The sequence below is a fragment of the Anser cygnoides genome, chromosome 12, assembly GCF_040182565.1.
Source record: "Anser cygnoides isolate HZ-2024a breed goose chromosome 12, Taihu_goose_T2T_genome, whole genome shotgun sequence".
Classification (NCBI taxonomy): Eukaryota; Metazoa; Chordata; class Aves; order Anseriformes; family Anatidae; genus Anser; species Anser cygnoides.
The window spans coordinates 19,282,252-19,305,042 of record NC_089884.1 but is presented as its reverse complement, the minus strand read 5'-3'; the positions used below and the strand labels follow the sequence as shown (position 1 = coordinate 19,305,042).

Sequence of the window (22,791 nt, the reverse complement as noted above, 5' to 3'; positions counted from 1 at the left end):
GGCATATTATACAGGAATGTAAGGACGTTAATGTAACTGTGCACTGTAGCTACTAGCTCGAAACAAAGAGAACAAAAGAAACTAAGTAGTAACACTAAGGATGTACAATGATTACTCTAACATTGAAATTCACTTAGAATTTGTTCTGAAATGTATTTTCGTTTTTATTTCTGTAGTAGAAATATGCAATAACAAATCCGATAAACAAAACAATTTTTTTTGGACCAGCCGTTAATATGTTGGAAACATTTTACTGTACTGAAGAGGCTATACCATAAGGTTTGCTGCATATAAACTCTGGTCTCTGAAGGTCTGCCCTTCCTGTAGAATACAGGCCTATAGGCACACAGAAATGTGGTCTGATTGGAAGGACCTCAGTGGTTGTTTGGAAGGGAGTTTTATCTAGATTTAATACATCGAATGTCAGTATAACTAATGCTGTGAATTCATCACTCAGCCTTCAAAATCTGATAAAAAGAGGACAGTCTCATTTGCTGTGGAAAATTGTGGGATCAAATGAGCAGTATATTAAAAACTTAACGACCACTAATACTAAACTACCTATTCTATTTATAACTAAAAGGAAGTGTTTTTTCTCATACTTTAATGTCTCTCCTGAATTTATTTCTCAGTTTTCAGGAAGAGGTCTCACTGTGTTCCATTTTGGGGAAACACCAGTGTGGTGCTGCAGCAGGATTCTCTTTGCTAGCTCTAGACTGTGTTCCAAAACATAATGAAGTCTGATGGCAGTCAGAGAGTTTCTCCTTTGCACTAGTAATTTGCTTTGTAAGGCTAAATGATCAGTAGCATTTCAGTTTAAATACCTTTCAAGTTAAAAAAAAAAAAAAAAAAAGGCAAACAAAACAAACAAAAGAAAAACACCAGAAAGCATGGAATTCATCCATGCTCCATTTACTTTACTGAAAGAAGATAATGCAGGGCATTCTCTTTCAGTAGGGTTAACTCTTCAAAACTTCATTGCTCTTAGAAGAGCTATTTTTGTTGTTCCTGTTTCAATATCTCCATATCCAGAAGAGATTATAACAGTTTCAGTTGTTGGATTCTCTTTTGGGAGAATATATGAGGGTCTGCAGTAGTAACAATAACATATGAGAAATGTCGTGAGTTGGGGTGAGGATTTTCTGTTTTCGTTTTGTGTTTTACTGCAGCATATGAAAGCTGATTTATTGCTGTCGTATTAAATTTGAATTCAATAAAAATGATGTTAATAAATTGCAAGGTTAGACTAATTGATCTTCTGGGTTAATGTGAAATATAAGTATAGAGCTTCAATTAATTCATGATGTTGTCTGTCAGCATGCAGTGACCATGTCCTTTTAGTGTTTTGCTTTGTAGATTTAATTTGTAAAGACTTCACTTATGTTATTGGAAATGAAAGTTAATGCCCCCTGATGATGTTGGGAAGGGAATAGTCAAAATCGTGAACTGTTTATTTATTTTCAGGGAACTAAGTAACATACGTAAAGAAGGAAATAAAATTGCAAAGTATAGGTAGTCTGGAACGTGTTAGGATCTTTCAGCTACCTAAATTATGCTCAGGTTTATAGAGTGCCTAATTTTGATGGTTTAAAGATTATCATGTTTAATGATTTGTTTTGTAATGTTGCTTTTAAGCATATTCTTACTTTCATTTGTGTTAATACAATTGCCTACTGAAGTTAACACAATTCTGAAATGGTTAAATATTATTCTGGAATTTATGGCATACCTGTGTCCATATTGTATTTCATTAGAGAGGTCTAGTCTGTTAGTAGTATTGACCATAAACCATTAAGCAGTATTTAAATGCTTTCAGAAGCAGACGTTTTTTGTATCATTTGTAGTTTAGTAGCAGCAAGGTGAATTCTTTGGCTTAAGTACAATTTCTTATGTTGCATTCTATTTCTGTTTTCCTCCTATTGCTCCATATGCTTGGAAAGCCCAATAGGTACCATTCTAATCTGTGTTCTTGAATAATATGTCCACTTTTTCTCGCATGTTCAAAATGAATGGATTTTTTTCAGAGTTCTGAGATTTCCTGGGAATTTGTGCAGAAAAGCATATAGCGATAGCATCTGTCCAGTGAGACTGCAGCAAAAGACTGATATTGAGCTGCTTTCTCTTCCAGTGCCAGGAATGGAGTCAGGGGTTTTCCCTTCAACCTGCCTCTGACAGTTTATAACCTTGTTACAAACCATGAATTTTTTGGAGAGCAAGCAAAACTAATCTGTCTTTTACCTTTGTCTTCTGAAAACACCAGGGTGTATTTATCATTTGCACAGCATGCAGGATGTAGTTGAAACGGATCCTTATCCCCACCATCCAATGTGAAAATGCAAGGCAGAAGGGTGCGGAGGGGGGTCTGTTACAGTGTCCTAGGGAGACAGTGATTGATGTGTCAACAGCAGTTTGGCTTGGGTTATTACACAAATGTGAAACAGCACACATTAAAAAACTTTTAACGATAAGATTTAGGTAGTGGACTTATTTAGGACTTCAGTGTTTTTCCACATCTTTTTTTAATACATAACGCTATGTGTCACTATCACTAATGAAAAGGGTGACACTATTCATGAATAGTTTGTCTGTTACTTTATCTGTGTTTTTTTCTAGAATACTTCTGATCCTTCAGGTCTTTACATGCTAAATGACAATGAATGCAGCTCTTGGTTTAACATTTGTCCATAATACTTTTTTCAAAGTCAGGCAGTTGTTTACACATTCAAGTCTTCTCAAATAAAGATGATGGAAGCAGCAAGTCTTCTCAAAAACAATTGCAGTAGGTGTTGGTAAATTATTTTGTCTAGTTCACCAATCCGTGAAACCCAGCACATAATAAATAGATTTGAATGAGATATTAAGGAATCAGCAATTTATTAAACTGTTTTTTGGCCTGAGTATTGTTTTCTATATATATAATTATGCAGCAAATACAGAGATTTAGTCATACAAAAGCAGGATGCATTTAGAACCTGCTTTTTAGCCCAGCCATCATAAGCTTGAACTTAGCTGCCATGAATACCTCTGAGGCTTTCTTTCTGACTTTTAGTTCAAGACGCATTTATATGAATCTCAGGTTTTGACATGATGAAATTAGAGTAGGGAGGAAACGATAAAAACACATGGAGAAGTCTAATTCTGAGGGGAAATCCACTGTTGTGTAAGTGTCTACTTTGTTAATGACCACCTTTGTTAAGTCAGTAAAAAGTATTTGCTTTTATTTAGGGACAATACCTTATAACCAGATTTGGTGATGTGCCAGTTGTGCAACAGATGCATTTGCTCAGTTATGGCCCATGTTAGAACCACTACTTACTGGCTGCTATAAATGGGGCATGTCACTGAACGCATCTGTGTGAGAGGCATTAGTACTAGTACCACAGAAGGACATACCTCCGTGGAGATTCACAATACAGATTTATGTTCAGCTGGTTACCTAGTCCCACTCTTTGAGATGTAGTAATAATTAAGCTGAGTCTTAACTTGAAGACTGCTCCCAAGTTAGATCACAGGCTGTATATAAATCAAAGCAGTCTTGGAGGGAGCTGCCTCGTTCTCTGGGGAGTCATTGCTTTTTATTTTAAAAATTCAAGACACTGATTGTGGTAGAGAACTGGTTTGTGTTTTATTAGTGTTTGTATAAAAGAGATCGATAGCATGATTAACTGATTCTGAGGAGGAACATCTGTTAATGCCACTTGAACTTTTGATTTCTTAATCTGATCTGTTTGTGCACATCTTTTATTCATGTGGCAAAACCACCAGCATTTTTAGCAGAAATATAGTGCAGATGTACTTTTGGGAACATGTTATCAGGAATTTCTTCTGTAAATCCCGAAGATTTAACTTGATATCAAGGCTCATAGATGACTGAACAAGCAAGCGTTCACTCCAAACTTTTTGTTCCAAATTAATCCATCTATCCATCTATCTGCACAGAAAATGCTGTATTTCTATATAATCAATTGATAGAAGATGTATTTAATTTTTGTCATTCGTGTTCTGGTAGTTTCTAGACAAAAGTAGTCATAAAACCCCAAAAATTCCTTAGGAATGAAAATATGTGCTTTTTTTAGTTCTTTTGATTTTTTTTTTCAGTCATTCAACTACAGAGAAGAAATAAACAGGGAATAACTCAGACCTCTCGTCTTTTTAGTTAGTAATGCATGTTGCCACTGAAAAGAAAAGCCATTTCAAGACCCATGATGTTGATTTTTTTTATTTCACCCAACATAATGAATTTATTCATATTTGCATGACTTCCTGATGTAATGTAAAATACTATTCCTTACTTCAAAGAGTTATCTGTTATAAACAATGCAAGGAAATGCTGTTATCTCCTGTTAAATGTAATACATCATATATATTTATATGTATATAAAGTGTATATTATGTGTAATTTTATATGTGTAAATATAACTCTTGCTGTCAGATCAAAGTATTTCAGAGTAGAGGGTTGAAATCAGTTCATTATTTTAAAATGGATATTATCAGTTACCTGTTACTTCCCTCTTTACAAAAATATCTATCAAAATATTACGTTGTATCATGTGGAAGGAAATATATTGATTGTACAACTTATAAATTTTTGTATAAAGCAAAGTATTTCTCCTACATCATTTTTTAAATTAAAAAAATATATAGTGGAAATTAATACCAGAAGCTTTTTTATTATTAATTCTTCAACATGCATCTTGCAAAGTATTATTGACAGGACAATCTTCCCATAGTTCTGAGACTTACAAGTTTTAGTTTGTGGTGGTCTTTCATTTTGTTTACAAAATAGGAAAAACAATGCAGTGATGTCTGTCATGCTCATGAATTGTTTAAATAGACGTTGCCCCTGTTCACGTTATATCTAACAAAATAGCAATGCAAATAATTACTTTTTCACTGTTTTCTAGGGTCCTTTAGAAAATGATTTGGTAGTGCATGTGGCCCTGATAGCAGAAAGTCAACGGTAGGTATTTGCTTTTACTAAGAATATATACAGTAAGTAAGTGCTGAACAATATACATCTTAAATTTGTTAAAGGGATTTAAGGAAGTGTTGAATTTCAGCCTGCTACTCATCTATCTGATGCCAAGATAATTGCTAAAGCTAAGACTACTTTTTGATTGAATTTGTTATTGTTTTGTTTGTAGCCTGCAGGTTTTTCTGAACACATACGGAATCCAAACTCAGACTCCCCAGCAGGTGGAACCAATTCAGATATGGGCTCAAAAAGAACTTGTCAAAGTAAGGAACTCTGCATTGAAAATTACCTATCTATCTGTCTGTCTGTCTATCTACCTATCTCTCTTAATAAAATTATTTTATATCAAGCTGTTAGAATTGTATCTCCTTAGATTTGTTATCTACCTTTCTTTTTGTGTTATTCTAATTCAGTTGCGTATCTTGATATGCCAGTACTGGTCAGTTATACATGCCTAGTTAGAGCTTCCAGTGAAGCAGTGAAGCCCAGATATTACCTGATTAGGCTTATTACCTGAGCTACTCTCAAAAAGATAATAATAAAATATTAGTAATGCAGTAGACTAAGTGAAACTTGATGGACAAACACAGGCAAATGCGTAATGGTCAAAGAAACGGATATAAGGCAATAGGCATAAGCCATCATATAATTTGATAGTACAGCCTCTATAAAAAGCATTAGACAGTCTTCTTTAACTGTTTCTTCTACAAGTCTGCTGCATTGAGTATATCCAGGATTTTGGTGTTTAAATCCTTCTTGATTTGCCCCTTTGACTCAGTCTACGGTCAAATCTGTGGCCAAAAATCCTGGGGTGAAGGGAATTTTCAGAATCTCCTTCATCCCCTGTGAAGGCTTCAGATTTTTCTTTTTCTATACAGGCATGTAGTCCTGTGGCAGAGTACTGCATCCCCTTGCTTCCAAGGGCTGTCCCTGTTAGTCCTTACTCATACTGAGCCTCACTGATAATGACAGCTTAGAGGCATCTGTTCAAGTAGCTGTCATTGCCATGTGAAGCCAGTAGTCAAAGGTGAATGGCATCTACAGGCCACACTGATCCATTTCAGCGTTCTCTTAGCACTACCAAGTCCTCTTTTTGTTCAGTCGTTTTTAGTATTTTAGATACAACACTTTGGCCTATGTTGAGTAAGAGTCTGAAGCTATCCACTCCTGTTTGTCCTGGAAATACATTCAAAGTAAAAAGACTGTGACAGATGCTGTTGTGAATGATAAATGCTTTGATCTGCAATTGTAGGCAAACATATCAAAAGTCCTAAGAAAATCTATATGATTACTGAGTGCCTATTTATCTCTGTTGTAACTGGTCCTTTCCTCTGAAAAAAAGCCTTGAAAAGTGTCCTGTCTGTACATAAATAAGCCTTAACAAGCTGCAGGAGGCTGTCAGACAGGTAAGGTGATCAAGAATCACAGATGTGCACTTGATGTATTTATACTTCTCCACATGAAGTTTGGTCATCAACCAGGTACATGAAGGTCTTGCCAAACTGAATTATACAGGTTGTCTCAAACAAGCTGATGAACTCTGAATGTCTTGGGGAAGTATAATCCATGTATGTAGTTTCAGTCCTGAAGTTGTTACTGATTTGTTCCATGACTGCAACTATGCAAGTCTCTCCCTCAGAAATTAGGATCACATGGCAGATGCCATTATCTATATTAGAAGCTGCTAGGAAAGAGAAAAACAAAACCAAAAATAGAGTAGAAAATATATCCTCACAGACTTAAGAAGTCTGAGGTACGTTGCTGATTGATGTACTAAAACCTTGCCAGCTTACTCAGAAAGATGATTACCCCCAAATAATGACTGCCATTAACATCTGAAAAATACTTACAGAGAAAACAAATACCCTTGTTTACATTCAGCCTTGTTCACTTCTCAACCCATTTTTGCTCGCTGGTTTTCTTAATGGTATATTTCAGAAGGGATTCTCTGACCGTATTTGTCTTCTAAAACTGAAATTTTGGTTTAACAGATAGATACCCCATACATTTACTATAGTTCTATATGTTATCTCTCTGTTATACATTATTTCTTTGGTCTCCCTGACAAAAAGATGAGACCTTCACTATATATATATATATTTATTATTATTAATTAAATTCTTAGCTATGACAACTTTGTTAAGATTTCTTTTTCAAATGCTGGTGGAATTCTGACAATTCTCATATTTTCTTTACACTCACAGTGGGTAGGTACATGTACTTTTAGAAAGAATGTAATGAAAAAAATGAATCACCTGATTAAATCACCTGATCCACTTTTCCTAGTGGACTTCCAGAAAAGGCTGTGTCTTTATGTCTATTACCATTTTTCTAGGCTCCATTATGTACTACAAAAACATTCTTTTGATTTTGTTATGTGTATATGGGTTACATAAAGCTGTTAATGTTTGATGTCTCCATTCCTTTCAGCTTGAATATAGTTATTCACTGTGAATGAACAGTTGATGTAGGAAGTTTTGTTTATTTTCTTTTCTAAATATTTCTTAGTATTTATGCATAAACATAGGCAATATCAGGAAGGCCCCAAGCTGACAGCAGTAAAAAGCTATTGAGTATAATGTTTGTTCAAATATTCGCTTTCATTTGCTTCTGAATTTTCTTATTATAAAATAAAGAAATATTGAGCTTAGAAAAATGTGTAAAACTCCTGTTATAAAATCATAATATGAATTAAGTTTTAGTAATAATGGGCTTGTCACCTAAAACAACCTAAATAAGGAAAAAAGTACAGCTTTCCGTTGGGTTTAACTGATACATTTATGTTGTTTTGCCCACAGCTTAGTTGCATTTTTACGGTTTATTCTGATACACTGTAAGAAATTAAGGTTATTCCTTTAATATGTAAGTATTACAGAATTATATCAGTTGAAGTAATACTAGGCATGCATAATTTAATATAACTCAAATAAGAATCAAGTAATGAATGAATAATGAGAACTCCCTCTTGCTTTTTGTGGTTGATGCATCAATTTTGCATGCCTTTACTAAAAGTAGAATAAGGAAGGATCTTTATATGGCTCCTATATTGCTGTTTTATCTTTATATAAACATAGGAAAAGCATTACAGAAAGCAGTATTAGCCAATCAATACAAATGATCTGTTAGGGTCTTATTGAAATAAATAAATAATAAAGTGTCCATAAGCAATCTGAAGATTTTAAAAATACTATAGATTTTGTAGATAAGAAAAATAATAGGAGTAATAGGCTAAAAATAAGACCTAAAACAAGAAACAACAAGTTTTTGCTGAGTTTTGAAACTGTGCAGATAGGCAGGGCCCCTGTGGTGCTTTGCAGAAGCCAAGAGTTGGACCCATGCATCTCAGTCGTTTGAAGAAAGGAAGAAAAGAATAAAAGCAATAGAAATAATGATCATATTTTATGAATCATGCTTTCTAATTAAAGTAGAATGCAGACAGCTTCCTATGTGAGTATAAGGAAGTCATATATAGGTTTTCTTCAGTTTTTGTGATTATTTCTCACAGGCTTACTTCCATTTGGGAGTCAATGACAAACTGGGATTATCTGGAAGACCGGACAGGCCTATAGGATGCCTTGGAACATCAAAGGTTGTTGCAAGAAATTTTCTAATTTTTATATAATTGTTATTAATGTCTATTTCAGATAAACATTGCATTAGTCTCTGAACTCTTTTAAACTGAATTTAAGTGTAATTTTATTTTACGCATGTCTTACTTTTAAAGTCTTTTTAACATATTTTGCTATTAAGAATGCACAGGTTCCATCTTACTATTAAAACTGTCATGTTTTTTAGGCATCTAGCTACAGTAAAACTTGGCCAAAACAGAATTAGTGGTGAAGTGAGACAGTTTAACTGGAATACAATGTAGATCTGCATACCTTATAAAAACCAGAGTGCTTAAAACTAGATATGTAGGTTTGTTTGTTTGTTTTTGTTTTAATACAACTGTTCTACATTCATTATTTCTTTGATAGTTTCAAAATACCTTTTTTTCCTTTTCAGCTGCTTTAATGTTTCCAATATTTTAATTTTTTAATTTTTTTATTTTAAATTTTTCTATGATTCTAAAGAAAAGATTAATGGAAGCTTTATCTCCCAATAGATTTATCGAATACTAGGAAAGACCGTAGTTTGCTACTCGATCATTTTTGATCTAAGTGATTTCTACATGTCTCAGGATGTTATGATGCTGATTGATGACATTAAGGTAAGACAGATCTATCTTAACTTTTCCTTTGAAAAACTGACAAAAATAGAGTCTGTAGAAGAATAAACTGTGGAGTTAGATAAAATACAAATGTGCAAGGTGAACACTGTGTAGTATGTATTCTTCTAATACAAAAATAAACTTGCAGTTCATGTTGGAAAGAGTATTAAGATGAATATTTTATCAGCCCAGTATGAATTCTAACGAGTATCTTTATCTAACGAAACAAACTCACCTTAAAGTGATTAGGAATGCTGTAGTGCAGCAGGCAAATTATCCTTTATTTCTTCAAGAAAACAGATGTTTGAGGCTGCAAAAATGAGTGAGACTGGACTGCTTATGGGAAATATGAAAGCTTCATCTGGAGGAAATATTACTAAACTTTGCACAAATATTAAAAATTGCCGTTCTTACCCAACTTTAAGGATGACAGTAGTGTGCAGCTTACCTGCTAAGTCCCCTGGGCTTGAGCAACTAGTTCCAGTGCATGGAAGGTGGCACTGGTTATTCCATGCTGTGATTCAGGACTTGGATTCCTGTGCATACTTCCTAGGATGTAACATGTAGTCTGTCTACAGATTTAGTCTGTGATCAGGAGTGTTTTCAGAAAATCTGTGAATAAGCAGTACTTGAAAACAACATGTTCTTTGAAGAAATCTATAACTCTTGGTGTTTTATTTATTAGCCAAGTTTTTTGTAGCCTCTTGGGTTTTTCAGTGTTGTTACTTTAAGATAGCTCTTCTAATATCTTGGATTGTGTATTCTAGTACATTGTGATCGTGTATTTTTTTTGTGACTAACATGACTTTCTTACCTAGAATGCGCTGCAGTTCATTAAGCAATACTGGAAAATGCATGGTCGTCCACTGTTTGTTGTACTTATCCGTGAAGACAATATAAGGTAGAGAAAGATAAAAGCATCATTTTCAGTGTCATTTTTACCTTGTTGGAAAATTAATGGGGCTCTGTTTAAAATTTCAGAGGGAGCAGATTCAATCCAATATTAGATATGTTGGCAGCCTTTAAAAAGGGAATTGTTGGAGGAGTGAAAGTTCATGTCGACAGAGTACAGGTATGATGTTTTTCCTGAATGGAGTGTTCTTATTTCCTAATATTGGTAAATATATTCTTAGTACTTGTGCTTTTCATGGAACTTCTGCACATTTTACTTAGTATCATAAAATTAAGAAATCAAGGACCAAGACATTTGGTACATTTTTCTTTTATCTTTGAAATAACATGGGCTTATTTTAATTCCTTTTGATGAGTCTTTTGAAAGCGTTAATCTTCACAGAGGATTTTCAGAAGGGAGAAGGGTTTTTTGTATGTTCAGATGTCTTGTGAAATTACCACCAAAGAAAAAAATCCATGATGTCAAGCATTAAAGGATTTCTTTTGATTTGATAATCAACAGGAAAAAAGGTATTTCACATATATTAAAATTTTTAGAAGAACAAAGGTCTATTTTTTTAACATCTTTGGTGTTTGAATTTATCTTAAAGTAGGAACGTTGCTTCATTAAAATGTGAAAATTATTGAGTCAGGTGCTGTTTTTAGGTACTTACACATGCTGTCTTAGTTTACACCTATTGAAGAACCCCTCTTTTTGTTAGAGGGAGGACCAAAGACAGATAAAGAACCTGTGGAAATAATGGAAAAACAAATATTTGGCTTTAATGCAACTTTAAAAAATAAAAACTACTAATAAAAAAAAATGTATGAGATATGATGCTTTAATTTTTTACCATGAGCTCCCTAAGTTTTAATCTGTTAACTAAAGCCATGATTTACCATTGAAACTAGTTAAGTGGTCTAATGCCTTTGGCACTTAGAGGAAGCCATATGCCCTGTGCTCTGTGAGTTGGGCGTGCACCAGAGCAAGGAGAGGAACTGCATGGGTAGGAGTGCAAGAGAGGGGAGGAAGGATTGCAAATGCCTGCCTTAGGCTGTCTTCTGGTGCCAGATTAAGGTTGCAGTTATTTGAATTTTTCCATTGATGACTGGTCTAGCAGAGGCATTATCTACCTTCCCAGCTTTGTCACTGGTTATTGTCATTGCTTCAGTTCTGATGAATTTGTGTATAACCGTGCTCTAACCCAAAACTTCAAAATGATCTGTCGGAAAGCGAAATGAAGCCAGATTTGGTTTACGACAGCTGATGCTGCAGAATTGAAGGGCTTATAACTTTTGTAGATAGAAAAATTGGGTAGAATTATGCAGAAATCGCTTCCAAGGTTCCCAGGGATCTGCTACTGAGAGACTTGATAGTGTAACAGGGCTGTAATGTAAATACAGTTATATACTTGTTCAACCCCCCTGAAGACTTCTGAATGAAATCTATTAAAAAAAAATAAAAAATGCCCTATGCTTTTGCCAGAGAGAAATCCTTACCACATCCATAAATACTAATATCTCCTTATGTAAAACTACAATAATTTTAGTTATGTTGTAGCATATTAATTATTAAGATATAATTCCTGTTATGGCAGTAAGCAGAGGATATATAAAATGGTTTGGGTTAAGTGGAAATTGCCTTGCATCTCTTACTTATTGTTAACTTCCCTTTCTACTTCACAGCTTTCCAAAGCCTTTACTTCTCTTCCCCTTTTTGTAAAGAGATGGTACATGTTGGTGGTCAGTGCAATTATTGGTGGAATATAGTATGCTTTCGCTATCAGTTTAGACGTTATCTCTCAATTTTAATGCATATTTGTCATGTTTTGGAAAGGGTCTCATTTCATTATGGGGGAGGACTTGGGGCAAGAACAAGGGACATGTCTAACTTGTGGTGTTTTCTTAAATAATTCATGCATTCCAACAAAAGATATATTGAATCTTTGTGAAGTCTTCATCCGCTTCATTTAGATGCGTATGTCTAAAAGTGCTTAGAGATAGGATGTGTGTCTCAAATTGGATGAATGCTCTTTTTTCTTGTAAAATACACAAAATGTGATTTCATTTTAAAATGTGTACCCTTTTAACACTTCTTTTTTTTCAGTCATCTTACAGTATCAATATTTTACTGCAAACTTGTGTACAATGAAAATGGAATTTAAACATTTGTAGTGTGCTCAATTTTGTTTAGCTAATGAGAATCATCAAAAAGCATTCTTAAAAATATTGTAGTATAATATGTTTGATAAAAAAATTGGAGTGAATTAATTGTAATTACTACATCATATATATGAAACACTGAGTTTCAGGTTTGTAATATTCTGAGATAGAAATAATCATAAGCTGCACTTGATCTGTACACTTCAGGGCAGGCATGCTTGCATTAAGAAATGAGTACAGAGTAGAAAGTGCTATTATTTTGTGTTTTCCTGAAAGACCAGTAAGACTGACAGGAAAAGTAGTCATCCTTCAGATGTACCTGAAACAACAAACATTACGATCCAGAACAGGAGTATTATGCTAGACTCTAAGGAATGCGAATCCTTGATCTCAGGTATTTTCGTCAGATGTGCTTTTTTGGGGGAGCAGAGCTGGATATTGGTAGGTTAAGGTGTATGTTGCAGGCAAAAGAACAGCAGAACCCCAGCAAAAAAGAGAAAGCAGCTCTAAGAAACTTCTCTTGTCCTAAGTGAGATCTTAAGAAAAAAGGAAAAACACTGTGGAATTGTAAAAATACTTGGAACTGTAAAGAAACTACTTTCCAAATGGAAACCACCAGCAACATATGGAGAACGTGGCTCCTAGATCAAACAACAACTATATACTTTTGTACGTTTCTGCATCTTTTTAAATTTTAATTGTCAAATTTTTCATTTCAGACGTTAATATCTGGAGCAGTTGTTGAGCAACTTGACTTCCTAAGAATCACTGAAACAGAAGAGTAAGGCTATGTGTAAATAATAATGGTGAAGTATTTGATAATTAAAATGTTTTTTGAACTGTGAAGAAATGAAATAATTATTTTTCAGGGTTCCTGTATTTAAGAGTTTGGAGGAGCTGGATCTTCCAAAACATTCAAAAGTCAAGAGACAGTCTAGTACTCCAAATGTTTCTGAACTTGAGCAGCAACCAGACGTAAATATTAATGACTGGAAAAACAAGTCAACGTACGAGATTCTGCAGAAACTTAATGTAAGAAAACTTGATAAAAATGCAGTGTAACTTCACCTTCATGAAATAACATACTGTATGCTGGTACATAGTGGCCTAATTAGATCAAGATGATTACTGCTATGGTTCAATGTTAATAATATGGCTAGTAACATAAAACGTCTGATGTGCCTCTTCACACTTATCAGTACTTTCTGGCTTGTCATGCTGTAATTGTTGGCTTCCATTTCCCCCAGCTATCCAAATCTTCTGGTAATAAATGACCATCTAAAAGGGGATCAATTTGTCATGCATCTTATGAATAAATACTTTATTTTTAGACTGAAGTCCAAAAGACTTCAACAGTTGATGTTCACTGATAAACTGATAACTTCTTAATGATACTGAGGGAAAGTCCCAATCTGTTGTTTTTCCTGTATCTAGAAGAAAACTACCAGTGACTGTTTCGAGATCCAGTGCTCAGCAGGAGCACAGAAAATATTCTATATGGTTCCCTATGATATTACTAGAATTTCAGCTGTAAATGACAGGACCCACGAGCAGAAAATTGGGAAACATTTCTGAGGCCAAATTATTACAGGCCTTTTGTTTTCACTTAATATTTTTAATAGCTTTTCTGTTTTTTGCTTCACTGAAAATCTGAAGGCTATTTGTGGTTATGTTGTTGCTGTTTTTTTAAGGACTGCAATTGCCTTGCAAGTCAAGCATTACTTTCAAGTATATTGCTTAAAAGGGAAGGACCGAATTTTATCACCAAGGAAGGTAAGAGCTTCTGTCATTTGAGTATCCTGAATATTTCAGGAAGCAGCTGTATTTTTAGTTGTAATGAACATGAATAATGGCTATGCATGCAAGCAGTTCTGTAGCTATTTTCTTTGCCATTAAAGCAATTGCTGCATTAAATGGGACATGCAAATTCACAGTGTGGTGAGGAATGAGCTGCTAAGCATATGAACTCTTCTATATTGTATGCAGTTGCTGTATCTGTTTGTAATTCTGAACACATGCATGTAAGAAATAGGGGATTTGACCTTGTATATAAAACTGAAACTAAAGACAAATTTGCGCATTTGTAACATTTAGTCTGAAATGTGTGAAACTATATTGAATCTTTCATTTTAATCTTAGGTAATCAGTTGTTATTTCAATATATCTGTAAAGTTTATTCTACTTGAATTTTATATTATGGCTTTGTGTTAGAGCACAAGATTTAAATTCATGTAAAATAATCCAGAACAGGCTACTCGGACTTGCAGCTTGTGCTGCAAGGTTGTTTTGCTTTGTTTTTCCCCCCAGACATTGTTAGCTACCTCATACTATGTATGAGTACTTCTTGGAAAAAGAGGAACATTAAGATTCAATAATACTCATTTAGTTATTCCTCAAGCAGTGTAACTTAGCACTTCATGTTATAGATCCCTGCTTCATAATTTTGATAGAGGACAGCTGTTTCTTGTGATGAAGAATTGTAGTTTTTATATAAATACACATTATATTAGTACTGCTGTATTAAGAATGTCATAGAAAACAATGTAAAGTGGAGTAAAAATCATTGGTCGATACACAGCGTGTTGTTGAAATACAATGTCAATCCAAAGTCATGGTCTGAGCACATGCAGCAGGCTTTTCACCACCACTGCCTGTACTGTTGTTGGACTTCGAGAGGCTCAGTAGCTTTCTTTGGTTCTTAGTAGGTTGTGTCCTTCCTCGCTCTGGAAACAACTTGAGGCAGACTTACTGTGTAAGCAACCAGCATAACCACGTTTGACCCCTGACACCATTTAGGTCAAAGAAGTACTGTTGTGCCTCTGACTGTTCAGACCTAACTTGTATAGACATCTTGTGCAATCCAATATGAAACAGTAGATGGTGATAACCTCTCTAATATACACCTTGCTTTAAACAGTCTGAGTCACTGACTAAGAGTTCCTGTCCTCTTACAGCTAGAGATTACTGAAATTGACATTAAATAATCACACAATCAATAAAAAATAAATCTGAAATTAAAAGCTGAAGAACCTTGGGTGTTCCAGCTGACAGGCACTAGCTATGATTTTGAGTCAACTTCCACTGTTGTTGTTACAGATGAATTTACTGTTTACCAGTGTCTGGCATCAGAAACACTGACATTCCATCTGAGAACTTAAAATCTAGAAGCTAAATGAAGCTTAAGTAATATGTTTGTCACCATTTTTACTTTTAACATAATGGTTCCCATTTGATCCCTGTACAACTGAAGAGATATCATTACACCAAGCTGATGTAATACGATCAACTGTGGACTGATACAAGAACGGTATCTCTTCTTATTAATGTAATATCCCTCTCTACTTTGTCTTTTCCAAATGTTGGACTGTCTGCTTTGACTTTGAAGCAGTGCTCTTCTCATTTTCTGCCATCTTTTTTAGGTCATTTTTGTACAGCATCATGCTAGTTTAATATATAGCACGTAACAAAATGTTCTCTTTGTTTTTGGCAGACAGAAAATCAGCTTGGAGAGGGAGAGTAGTAATGCAGTAATAATTATGTCCTGTGTATGTGTCAAATATTCCCAGTACTTTGCAAAAGTAATAATTAGCTTCACTGGAGTAGTGCTGTAATGCACCTGAATACCAAAGCTAGATCACACTGTACCTTTGGTATCTTTGTGGTCACTTTGTTTTAGTAATTCAGGGTAGAGCCACAAAGCAGTGCAAACCCCTGTCTTTCATACTGTCCCAGCTTCCTGTAAAAGGAAAGCCTCAAGTCTCGAATGATTAATCAGGTGATCTATTGTTCATATACAAAGTTGAAAGCAACTCATATCTTGGATATCAGCAATGACAACCTTTGTCCAAACATAGCATCACTTGAATGAACTACACTGCCATACACAAGACATGACTGATGCTGCTTTAGCACAAGGAAGTGTAGAAAGATCTGCTCCATCCCATAACCAAAACATAATCTGCAGTTTGATGAGGATGTACCTGACCATGGAGATGTACACCTTCTAGGCCAAATCATTGCATAAATTAATTTTCCCAATATATCTCAACAATGAGCTATGTCATAAGTCTTTCTACAGCAGGAGCAGAAAGTCCAGCTGAAGTTCGGTTCGGCTTCTTGTGTAACAGCATACAATTGAATGATAGGGGACTTAATTGTATCTAAGTTTTATATGTTAAGCACAATACGTAAGTGCTTTGCTAAAGCTGATTCAGAATTATCTGGTCTAATCAAAATTACCTTATTTATATTAAAAGAAAAAGTATGCATCTCTTTAATGTGGATTTTTGTTTTTTTTTTTTTGTTTGATTTTGGTTTTTGATTTTTTTGATTTTTTTATTTTTTAATAAATGTGTTTAGGTACTGTTCGTGAACATATTGAAAGAATCTATAGACGAGCTGGCAGCAAAAAACTCTGGTTTGTATACAGATGTCATTATGTTCCTTTTGGTTTACACCTTTTTTTTTTTCCTAATGTGTTTATAGAAAGTAAAGCTGGTTCCTTACATGCTTAGAGGAGGGGGGAAAAAAGGATGATCTTACTGACAATACTGTATTGTTTCATTGCAGCTGAAGATCTTGTCTGTAATACTTAAAAATAAGAATTATTTCCTTGGCATTGTTTTTTGAAATAAAGAATAGCAAGCTGTTTTTGTTATGAGAATTATTGCAGATGTACAGTTCTAGTTAAGCTCAAATAATGAGAAAAAATAAGAATACTAATATTCTTATTTCTTACATGGTATGGTAAAATAATTCTAGTAGCTTTCTGTAGCAAGGCTGGTGATCAAATACAAATCAGTTAAGTTGATACACTTACGCAGTTTGCTTACTCTGCCTGAAGTAATTTACTTTGAGCCTGACTTTGTCACAATAACTTCAGAAGGTTTCAGAAACTAGGCTAGTATTTACACGTTGTTAATTAATTACTTTGCCTTGAAGCTCAGTAGAAATGTCATTTCTTATTATCAAAGAAATGAGTTGAGCCTGTCCTGAATTCTGTTCTCTCGCTCTGTAACTACTTGTAACAGATGAGACTATAAATTTAAAAACCATTTTTCATTTTAGTTAGTTCATGTAGTGAAATGGGCCTTTGCCGATAATAAGGTAGAACCAAAATACCTTGGTTGTGTTTTTTTTAAAGAATAAAAACCAAAAGTATTTTAGAAACAAAATATGTAAACTGTTTTTCATTTCTCTTCCATGATTGCCATGTGACATACATATAGGTTGGTGTTGCGCTACAGTGCTGCATTTGCACAGAAATTTTCTTCTTCTATAGCCCCACATATTACTACTTTACTGGTACATGGGAAACAGGTAAAGTGCCCAGAGGTCTGAAATGGAACTCCATGAGATTTTATGGCTTTTTTGCATTTTGATGGTATCAGCTAATGCATTTTTGAGATGCTTTGCTCTTGATCTTAAAAAGTGCGTAGCAATATTCACAGGAATCAACATCGACTGTTTGAATTTTATACTAACACTATAGGATATGACAACTCTTTCATTAGCTGTGCTGATGAATGATTCTTAGCAACCTCAAAGCCTGTGCTAGAAAAGCTTGAATACAGGTCTACTAAGTTTGCTTTTTATCAGGAAAAATTATAATTAAAGATATAAATATCTTTAAACGTCTTGTTGATATATGAATTTTTTTTTTTTTACACACAGCCCATCTGAAACCAAGCAGTTTACGCAAGTCTCTTTTTTCCATGCAGTACATGTAAAACATTACCTCACTGTGGAAAAGAAACCAAAGCCTTCATGTTCCATGTTGTACTTTCTCTTGCAACATCTTTGTGACATGGCCTAAACAGTTACATTATTTTTGTTCGCTTATCTTGCAAAATGAAGAAAATGTCACAAAAGAGAAGTTGGCATTTCATGTTTTTCAAGATGATGCGGAGAAAAGAACAGGCTTTTTATGGCATCTGTAGTTTAATGAGTTCTAACTAATTTATTTTTGATCCATTAACCTATATCTAGACTAAAAAATGAAAATCTAGACAACAGAATATAAAAATCTGATCTGAATTCCACATTATAAATATTGTATGTATTCAGTTAATTTGGGGATCTATGAATGCTGTGGCAGACTTCAAAATTATATAAGAATTCATTAAACTAGCTTTTGATATGTAGTGGGATTGCTCTGTTTTCTGCCCTCAGGTCTGTTGTGCGCTTCGCAGCAAGTCTTTTAGGTAAACTAGTGGACAGCCTTGCACCATCTATTACTAATGTTTTAGTTCAGGGCAAGCAGGTAAGTCTTTAATTTTCAGAAATGTATTAAGGGGTGATAACAGAAAATAAATAAATGGCCTTTTTCATTTTGAAGGCTGCAGATGCTTCTTTTAAAAGTACCCAATAGTTTAAAATATCCTTTCTGAAGAAGAACAAGCTAGAGAAAATCAAGATATATTTAATATTTGGATATACTATAGGCTAATAAATTTTTATAGATTTTAGTTTTCTGCTCCAAACAGGTTTTAATCATCGTTTCTTTCCTTCCTACGGAGGACTTTTAAATTTTTCTCCCAGTACAGTAATATTAATTAAATTTATTCAGAGCTATTTCCAAGTAGTAGTAATTGAATATTATGTATTTTTAGAATAAAATATATATGTATATGCAATGCTACTATGACAGATTTGTCCGTATTATACTCCAGACTGAGGTCTGGGTGTGTGCCTCTAGCACTGTGCAGGTATAGAGGAAGGTGCATCTGCATGTAGCATGATTTTCAGCTGTTTGTTTTCAAGTTTTTAACAAAACTTGCATTTGTCAATCCCTTTAAAATAAATATCTTTATTATAGGAGAAAAATTAGTGTTATTGTGTTCCACTGACACTAGATTAAAAGCCAATTAAAATTTTATTTGTTAATTTTTATTTTATTTTATTCTTGTGGTTGAACAATCCAGTACCAGCATTATAATATAGTTTCTTAAAATGAAGGCTGTTACTTCTGGGATGCTATTAGAAATAAGAAAAAATTCAGAATTAAGCAAATTCTTATTTTTAAGTAAACTCCACAGCTCAATGCCAGAAATGAAAGAACATCTAAATCTGCTGTCCAGGCTTGATTATACACCCAATTTTGAACCCAAAGCAACACTCTTGCACTTCTGTTTCCATATGGAAAAAAAATCTCCATATTTACTGTGGTCTTTACTGAATTTTGTTATTTTAATAGCATCCGCCTAACACTGTTAGCAATTGTCAAGAACTGACATCCAATTATTTTTGTGTTGTGAAACTTGTTCATGAAGAGCAGAGCTCATGAAGCTTAGTTTATGAATTCCTTCTATGGTGCTTTTATTCCTGTCTAAATCCTCTGAATTGTCTTCAATATACTGCAGGTGACACTTGGAGCTTTTGGCCAAGAGGAAGAAGTCATTTCTAATCCCTTATCCCCAGGAGTCATTAAGAACATCATCTATGAAAAATGTCATTTACAAGATGAAAGAGAAGCTGTGGTTCAGCAGGAACTCGTCATCCATATTGGTTGGATCATCTCAAATTCACCTGAACTTTTCAGTGGCATGCTGAAGATACGAATTGGGTCAGTAAAGTATCTGTTTTGCTTACTACTAGTATTGCAGGGGAATATACATGCTTCAATAGAGATTGTTGTTACATTGCAAAAAAAGGTTGTATATAATATGATGCAACAAAATGGGTATGCTTCAATTTTACATTTCTAGGAAGCCAGCTTTAAATTATCATGCCAAAAGTGGGTACACAACTGGCCTTATGTTTGCCAGTCAACTGTATAAAGTGGAGGAAGGGTGGTCCTTATAATACCTTATTTGAAGCTTTCCGCTAATGTGGTGAACTGTAGGATTTCTAAATGCTTGATGTTTATCAGTTTAGGGCTTCAAAACCAAAAACACTGTAGTGGGATTTTACAGATGCATGTTGTACAACAAATGGTTAGTAGTAAGTATGCTACCTCCAGGTCACCCTGTCCTGCCAGTAGTCAACAGGCACAATGTTCTACCTGGCTCACCTAGCAGACGGTGGCAGTAAAGCCTTTCAACGCTTTTTGCTCGCTCAAGCAGGTACCTATGTATGTAGGTTTGGGGCAAATGGGTGAAGTGGGGAGACTTTATAAATGCAACAATCTAGGAAAGATACAGCATGAATTTGATTCCCTTCTGAAATGAAAAAAATCCTCCAAGACAAGATATGCTTGTAGTTGCATTCTGTAGTTTCCAGTAAGTGCTGAGCTTTTAATATAGTTTTAATATAATGAGCTTGAAATATAGTTTTGTCTAATTCAGTCTTAAAAGTCCAGTAACCATGAGCAACAAATCCCTTGGAGACGGTGTTTCATGATACTTAAACTATTTCTTTTCAGAGCTTCAGTACAATAAGCTGCATAAAAAGATAGCTTGTTCTTCTACAGTGTTGTCTGTAATGGGAACTTCAGGTAACGAAAGCTTTCTGTAGTTCAAATGCATGTAGCATTTAAGACATCCCTAGAATATTGTAAGGCACCTAGGTAGTGAATCTGAGTAGCCAACATCTGGCATAATGAAGACATAGTTCAAGAGCAGATCTCTACACAAACATGCATCTGCCGTGGTAAAGAAAAACCTGAATGATCCTATAATGTGATGCTAAAAGTCTTTTATTCTAGAAAATAAAAAATTAGTATCCTTATTATAGACATGTACAATGCTTCTTGACTGCTTATCAAGGTTAAGCTATATATAGCTTAGGAACCACAAACATGATTCAAGCCTGAAACATCATTTACCAAATTGAGTGTTCTTTTTAGCTCTTTGATAATATGACTACAAATAGTTCGTGCTTCAGTGCTATCATATTCCATGGTATCTGCATTTACATTGCTATCTACAGTAACTATTTTTTCACAGTCAGGAACAGACATGCATTTGGCTAAGTACCTCTTTGATGAAGACAGGTGCTAGTGACTGAACTTTACAGAATTAGTGAGCATCCTTTAAGATTAGAACTTAAGTGTTCCATATTTTTTGATAGGGAAAACATGACACTTCAGCACTGGAGGTAGATACCAGCAGTCTTTTCTCTACCATGTAAGATTCCTGTTACTACATTAGAAGTAGTTTCTAGTCATTATAAAACCAAAACCTTCTCAATCAAATCACCTGTGTTACATCTAACTGCAAGTACATCTTTCACTTAAATACACTTTCTGTAGCCTCTACAGGTCCATGTTACTCCTCTTCCCCTTCCTCATTCTCTGCAACTAATCCCTTTTTTCAGTTTTTTGTTTTCTTTCTTCCAAGCTTAATTCTAGAGATTCAGTTTCCTTTTATTCTAGTGTTATCACCCACTCCAGTGAGCAGAATTATTAACCTTCTCACAGAACAAGCATTCCAGTTTGATAATGATTTGATTTAGTGTCTTGTTATTGATTTGTTTTCAGGGTTTCATGTTGAAATAGATCAAGTTCTTGACAGTCCTATTACTGTAAAAACCTCCAGTCAACTGACTTCTACCCACCCCTTGTCTGTGAAGTTTGGTAGGAGGTCCACTCTTCGATTTGCTATGTCACATAGGCTACTGCCAACAGAAAAGACCACTGAATGACTTGCATAGAGATGTATTTGAGAAAAACACAACAACAAAACAATTCCAGCCAGTTCTGTTTGTTAATCTTAGTAATAAGAGATGAATGCTATTCACAGAGTAAACTGAATAAAAGCAGTATGTTCTGGACAACGTAGTACGCCCATGTTGCCTCATGTTCTCCTCATATCCTGTACCTTCAGTGAATGATCCTAGAAATCTCAAATGTAAAACCATGTTGAATTGGTTGGCCTGACATCTCAGAATTCTATGCAATTATTAAAAAAATCCTTCAGTACAAAAGTCTGTGACTTGACTTAGGGAAACAAAAAAAATTCTTTGTAGGTCAAGTAGTAACATACCTGCAGAATGTGGCTATAGTGCTGACAAGGTAAATATTTTAGTAATACTTCACTTTTCTCTCTGATAAACAGAGTAAAACAGCTCTTTGACGTATCCCAGACTTGATTGGGTGTTATATGATAGACTATATGAAGAAAAACTGGTGAAGTTTCTTTACCCTTTTGACAGGAATAGCTACTTGAACTGAAGCAATGTGGATGTTCAGTTACTGTGCTTCATATGTATTATTTAATCTTTAATATTACATTTGAAGCTGCAGCATTGTTTTATATTACGTGCAAAAGAAAAATCAGCATTTTCCTTTAACAACTTGCAAAGTCCTGCTTCTCATGTCCCTAAGGTTGAAAAATCATCAGTTTTCATGTTTTTATTTAATCTTTTTTTTCAAAAAGGAGTAGCAAAAGACGTGTGATAGACTGCAAAAAGGGGCTTCAAAGGCTAAAACTATTAATAAGCCTTGAAGTTTTTTTCAATGTAAAACAATTTAATTTTCTTTCCTAAGCTCATTGGAAGAATGCACATACTGTCAAGACCATAATTTTGAGTAGGAATTATAACACCAGAAGTCAGGTAAATTTTGTTTTAATGAATGTGGGATGTAGGAAGATATGCAGTGAATGTATCTTCC

At 34.4% G+C, this 22,791-nt stretch overlaps 1 protein-coding gene across 7 annotated transcripts in view; it reads left to right on the top strand.

Moving 5' to 3' along the window:
* The window catches only part of PHKB (phosphorylase kinase regulatory subunit beta), a 74,415-nt gene that overhangs the window by 43,936 nt on the left and 7,688 nt on the right, over window positions 1–22,791 (top strand). For 6 of the 7 annotated variants that reach the window (XM_048073390.2, XM_048073393.2, XM_048073391.2 and 3 more), the window contains 12 exons: window positions 4,905–4,960; window positions 5,145–5,238; window positions 8,481–8,564; window positions 9,081–9,185; window positions 10,004–10,086; window positions 10,167–10,257; window positions 12,959–13,020; window positions 13,109–13,271; window positions 13,931–14,012; window positions 16,599–16,656; window positions 18,411–18,501; window positions 19,601–19,803. In XM_048073390.2, coding sequence (XP_047929347.1) covers window positions 4,905–4,960; window positions 5,145–5,238; window positions 8,481–8,564; window positions 9,081–9,185; window positions 10,004–10,086; window positions 10,167–10,257; window positions 12,959–13,020; window positions 13,109–13,271; window positions 13,931–14,012; window positions 16,599–16,656; window positions 18,411–18,501; window positions 19,601–19,803 — 1,172 coding nt within the window. Of the gene's footprint in view, window positions 1–4,904; window positions 4,961–5,144; window positions 5,239–8,480; window positions 8,565–9,080; window positions 9,186–10,003; window positions 10,087–10,166; window positions 10,258–12,958; window positions 13,021–13,108; window positions 13,272–13,930; window positions 14,013–16,598; window positions 16,657–17,467; window positions 17,559–18,410; window positions 18,502–19,600; window positions 19,804–22,791 lie in introns of all 7 variants that reach the window. The other variant, XM_048073395.2, reaches the window with a different exon arrangement.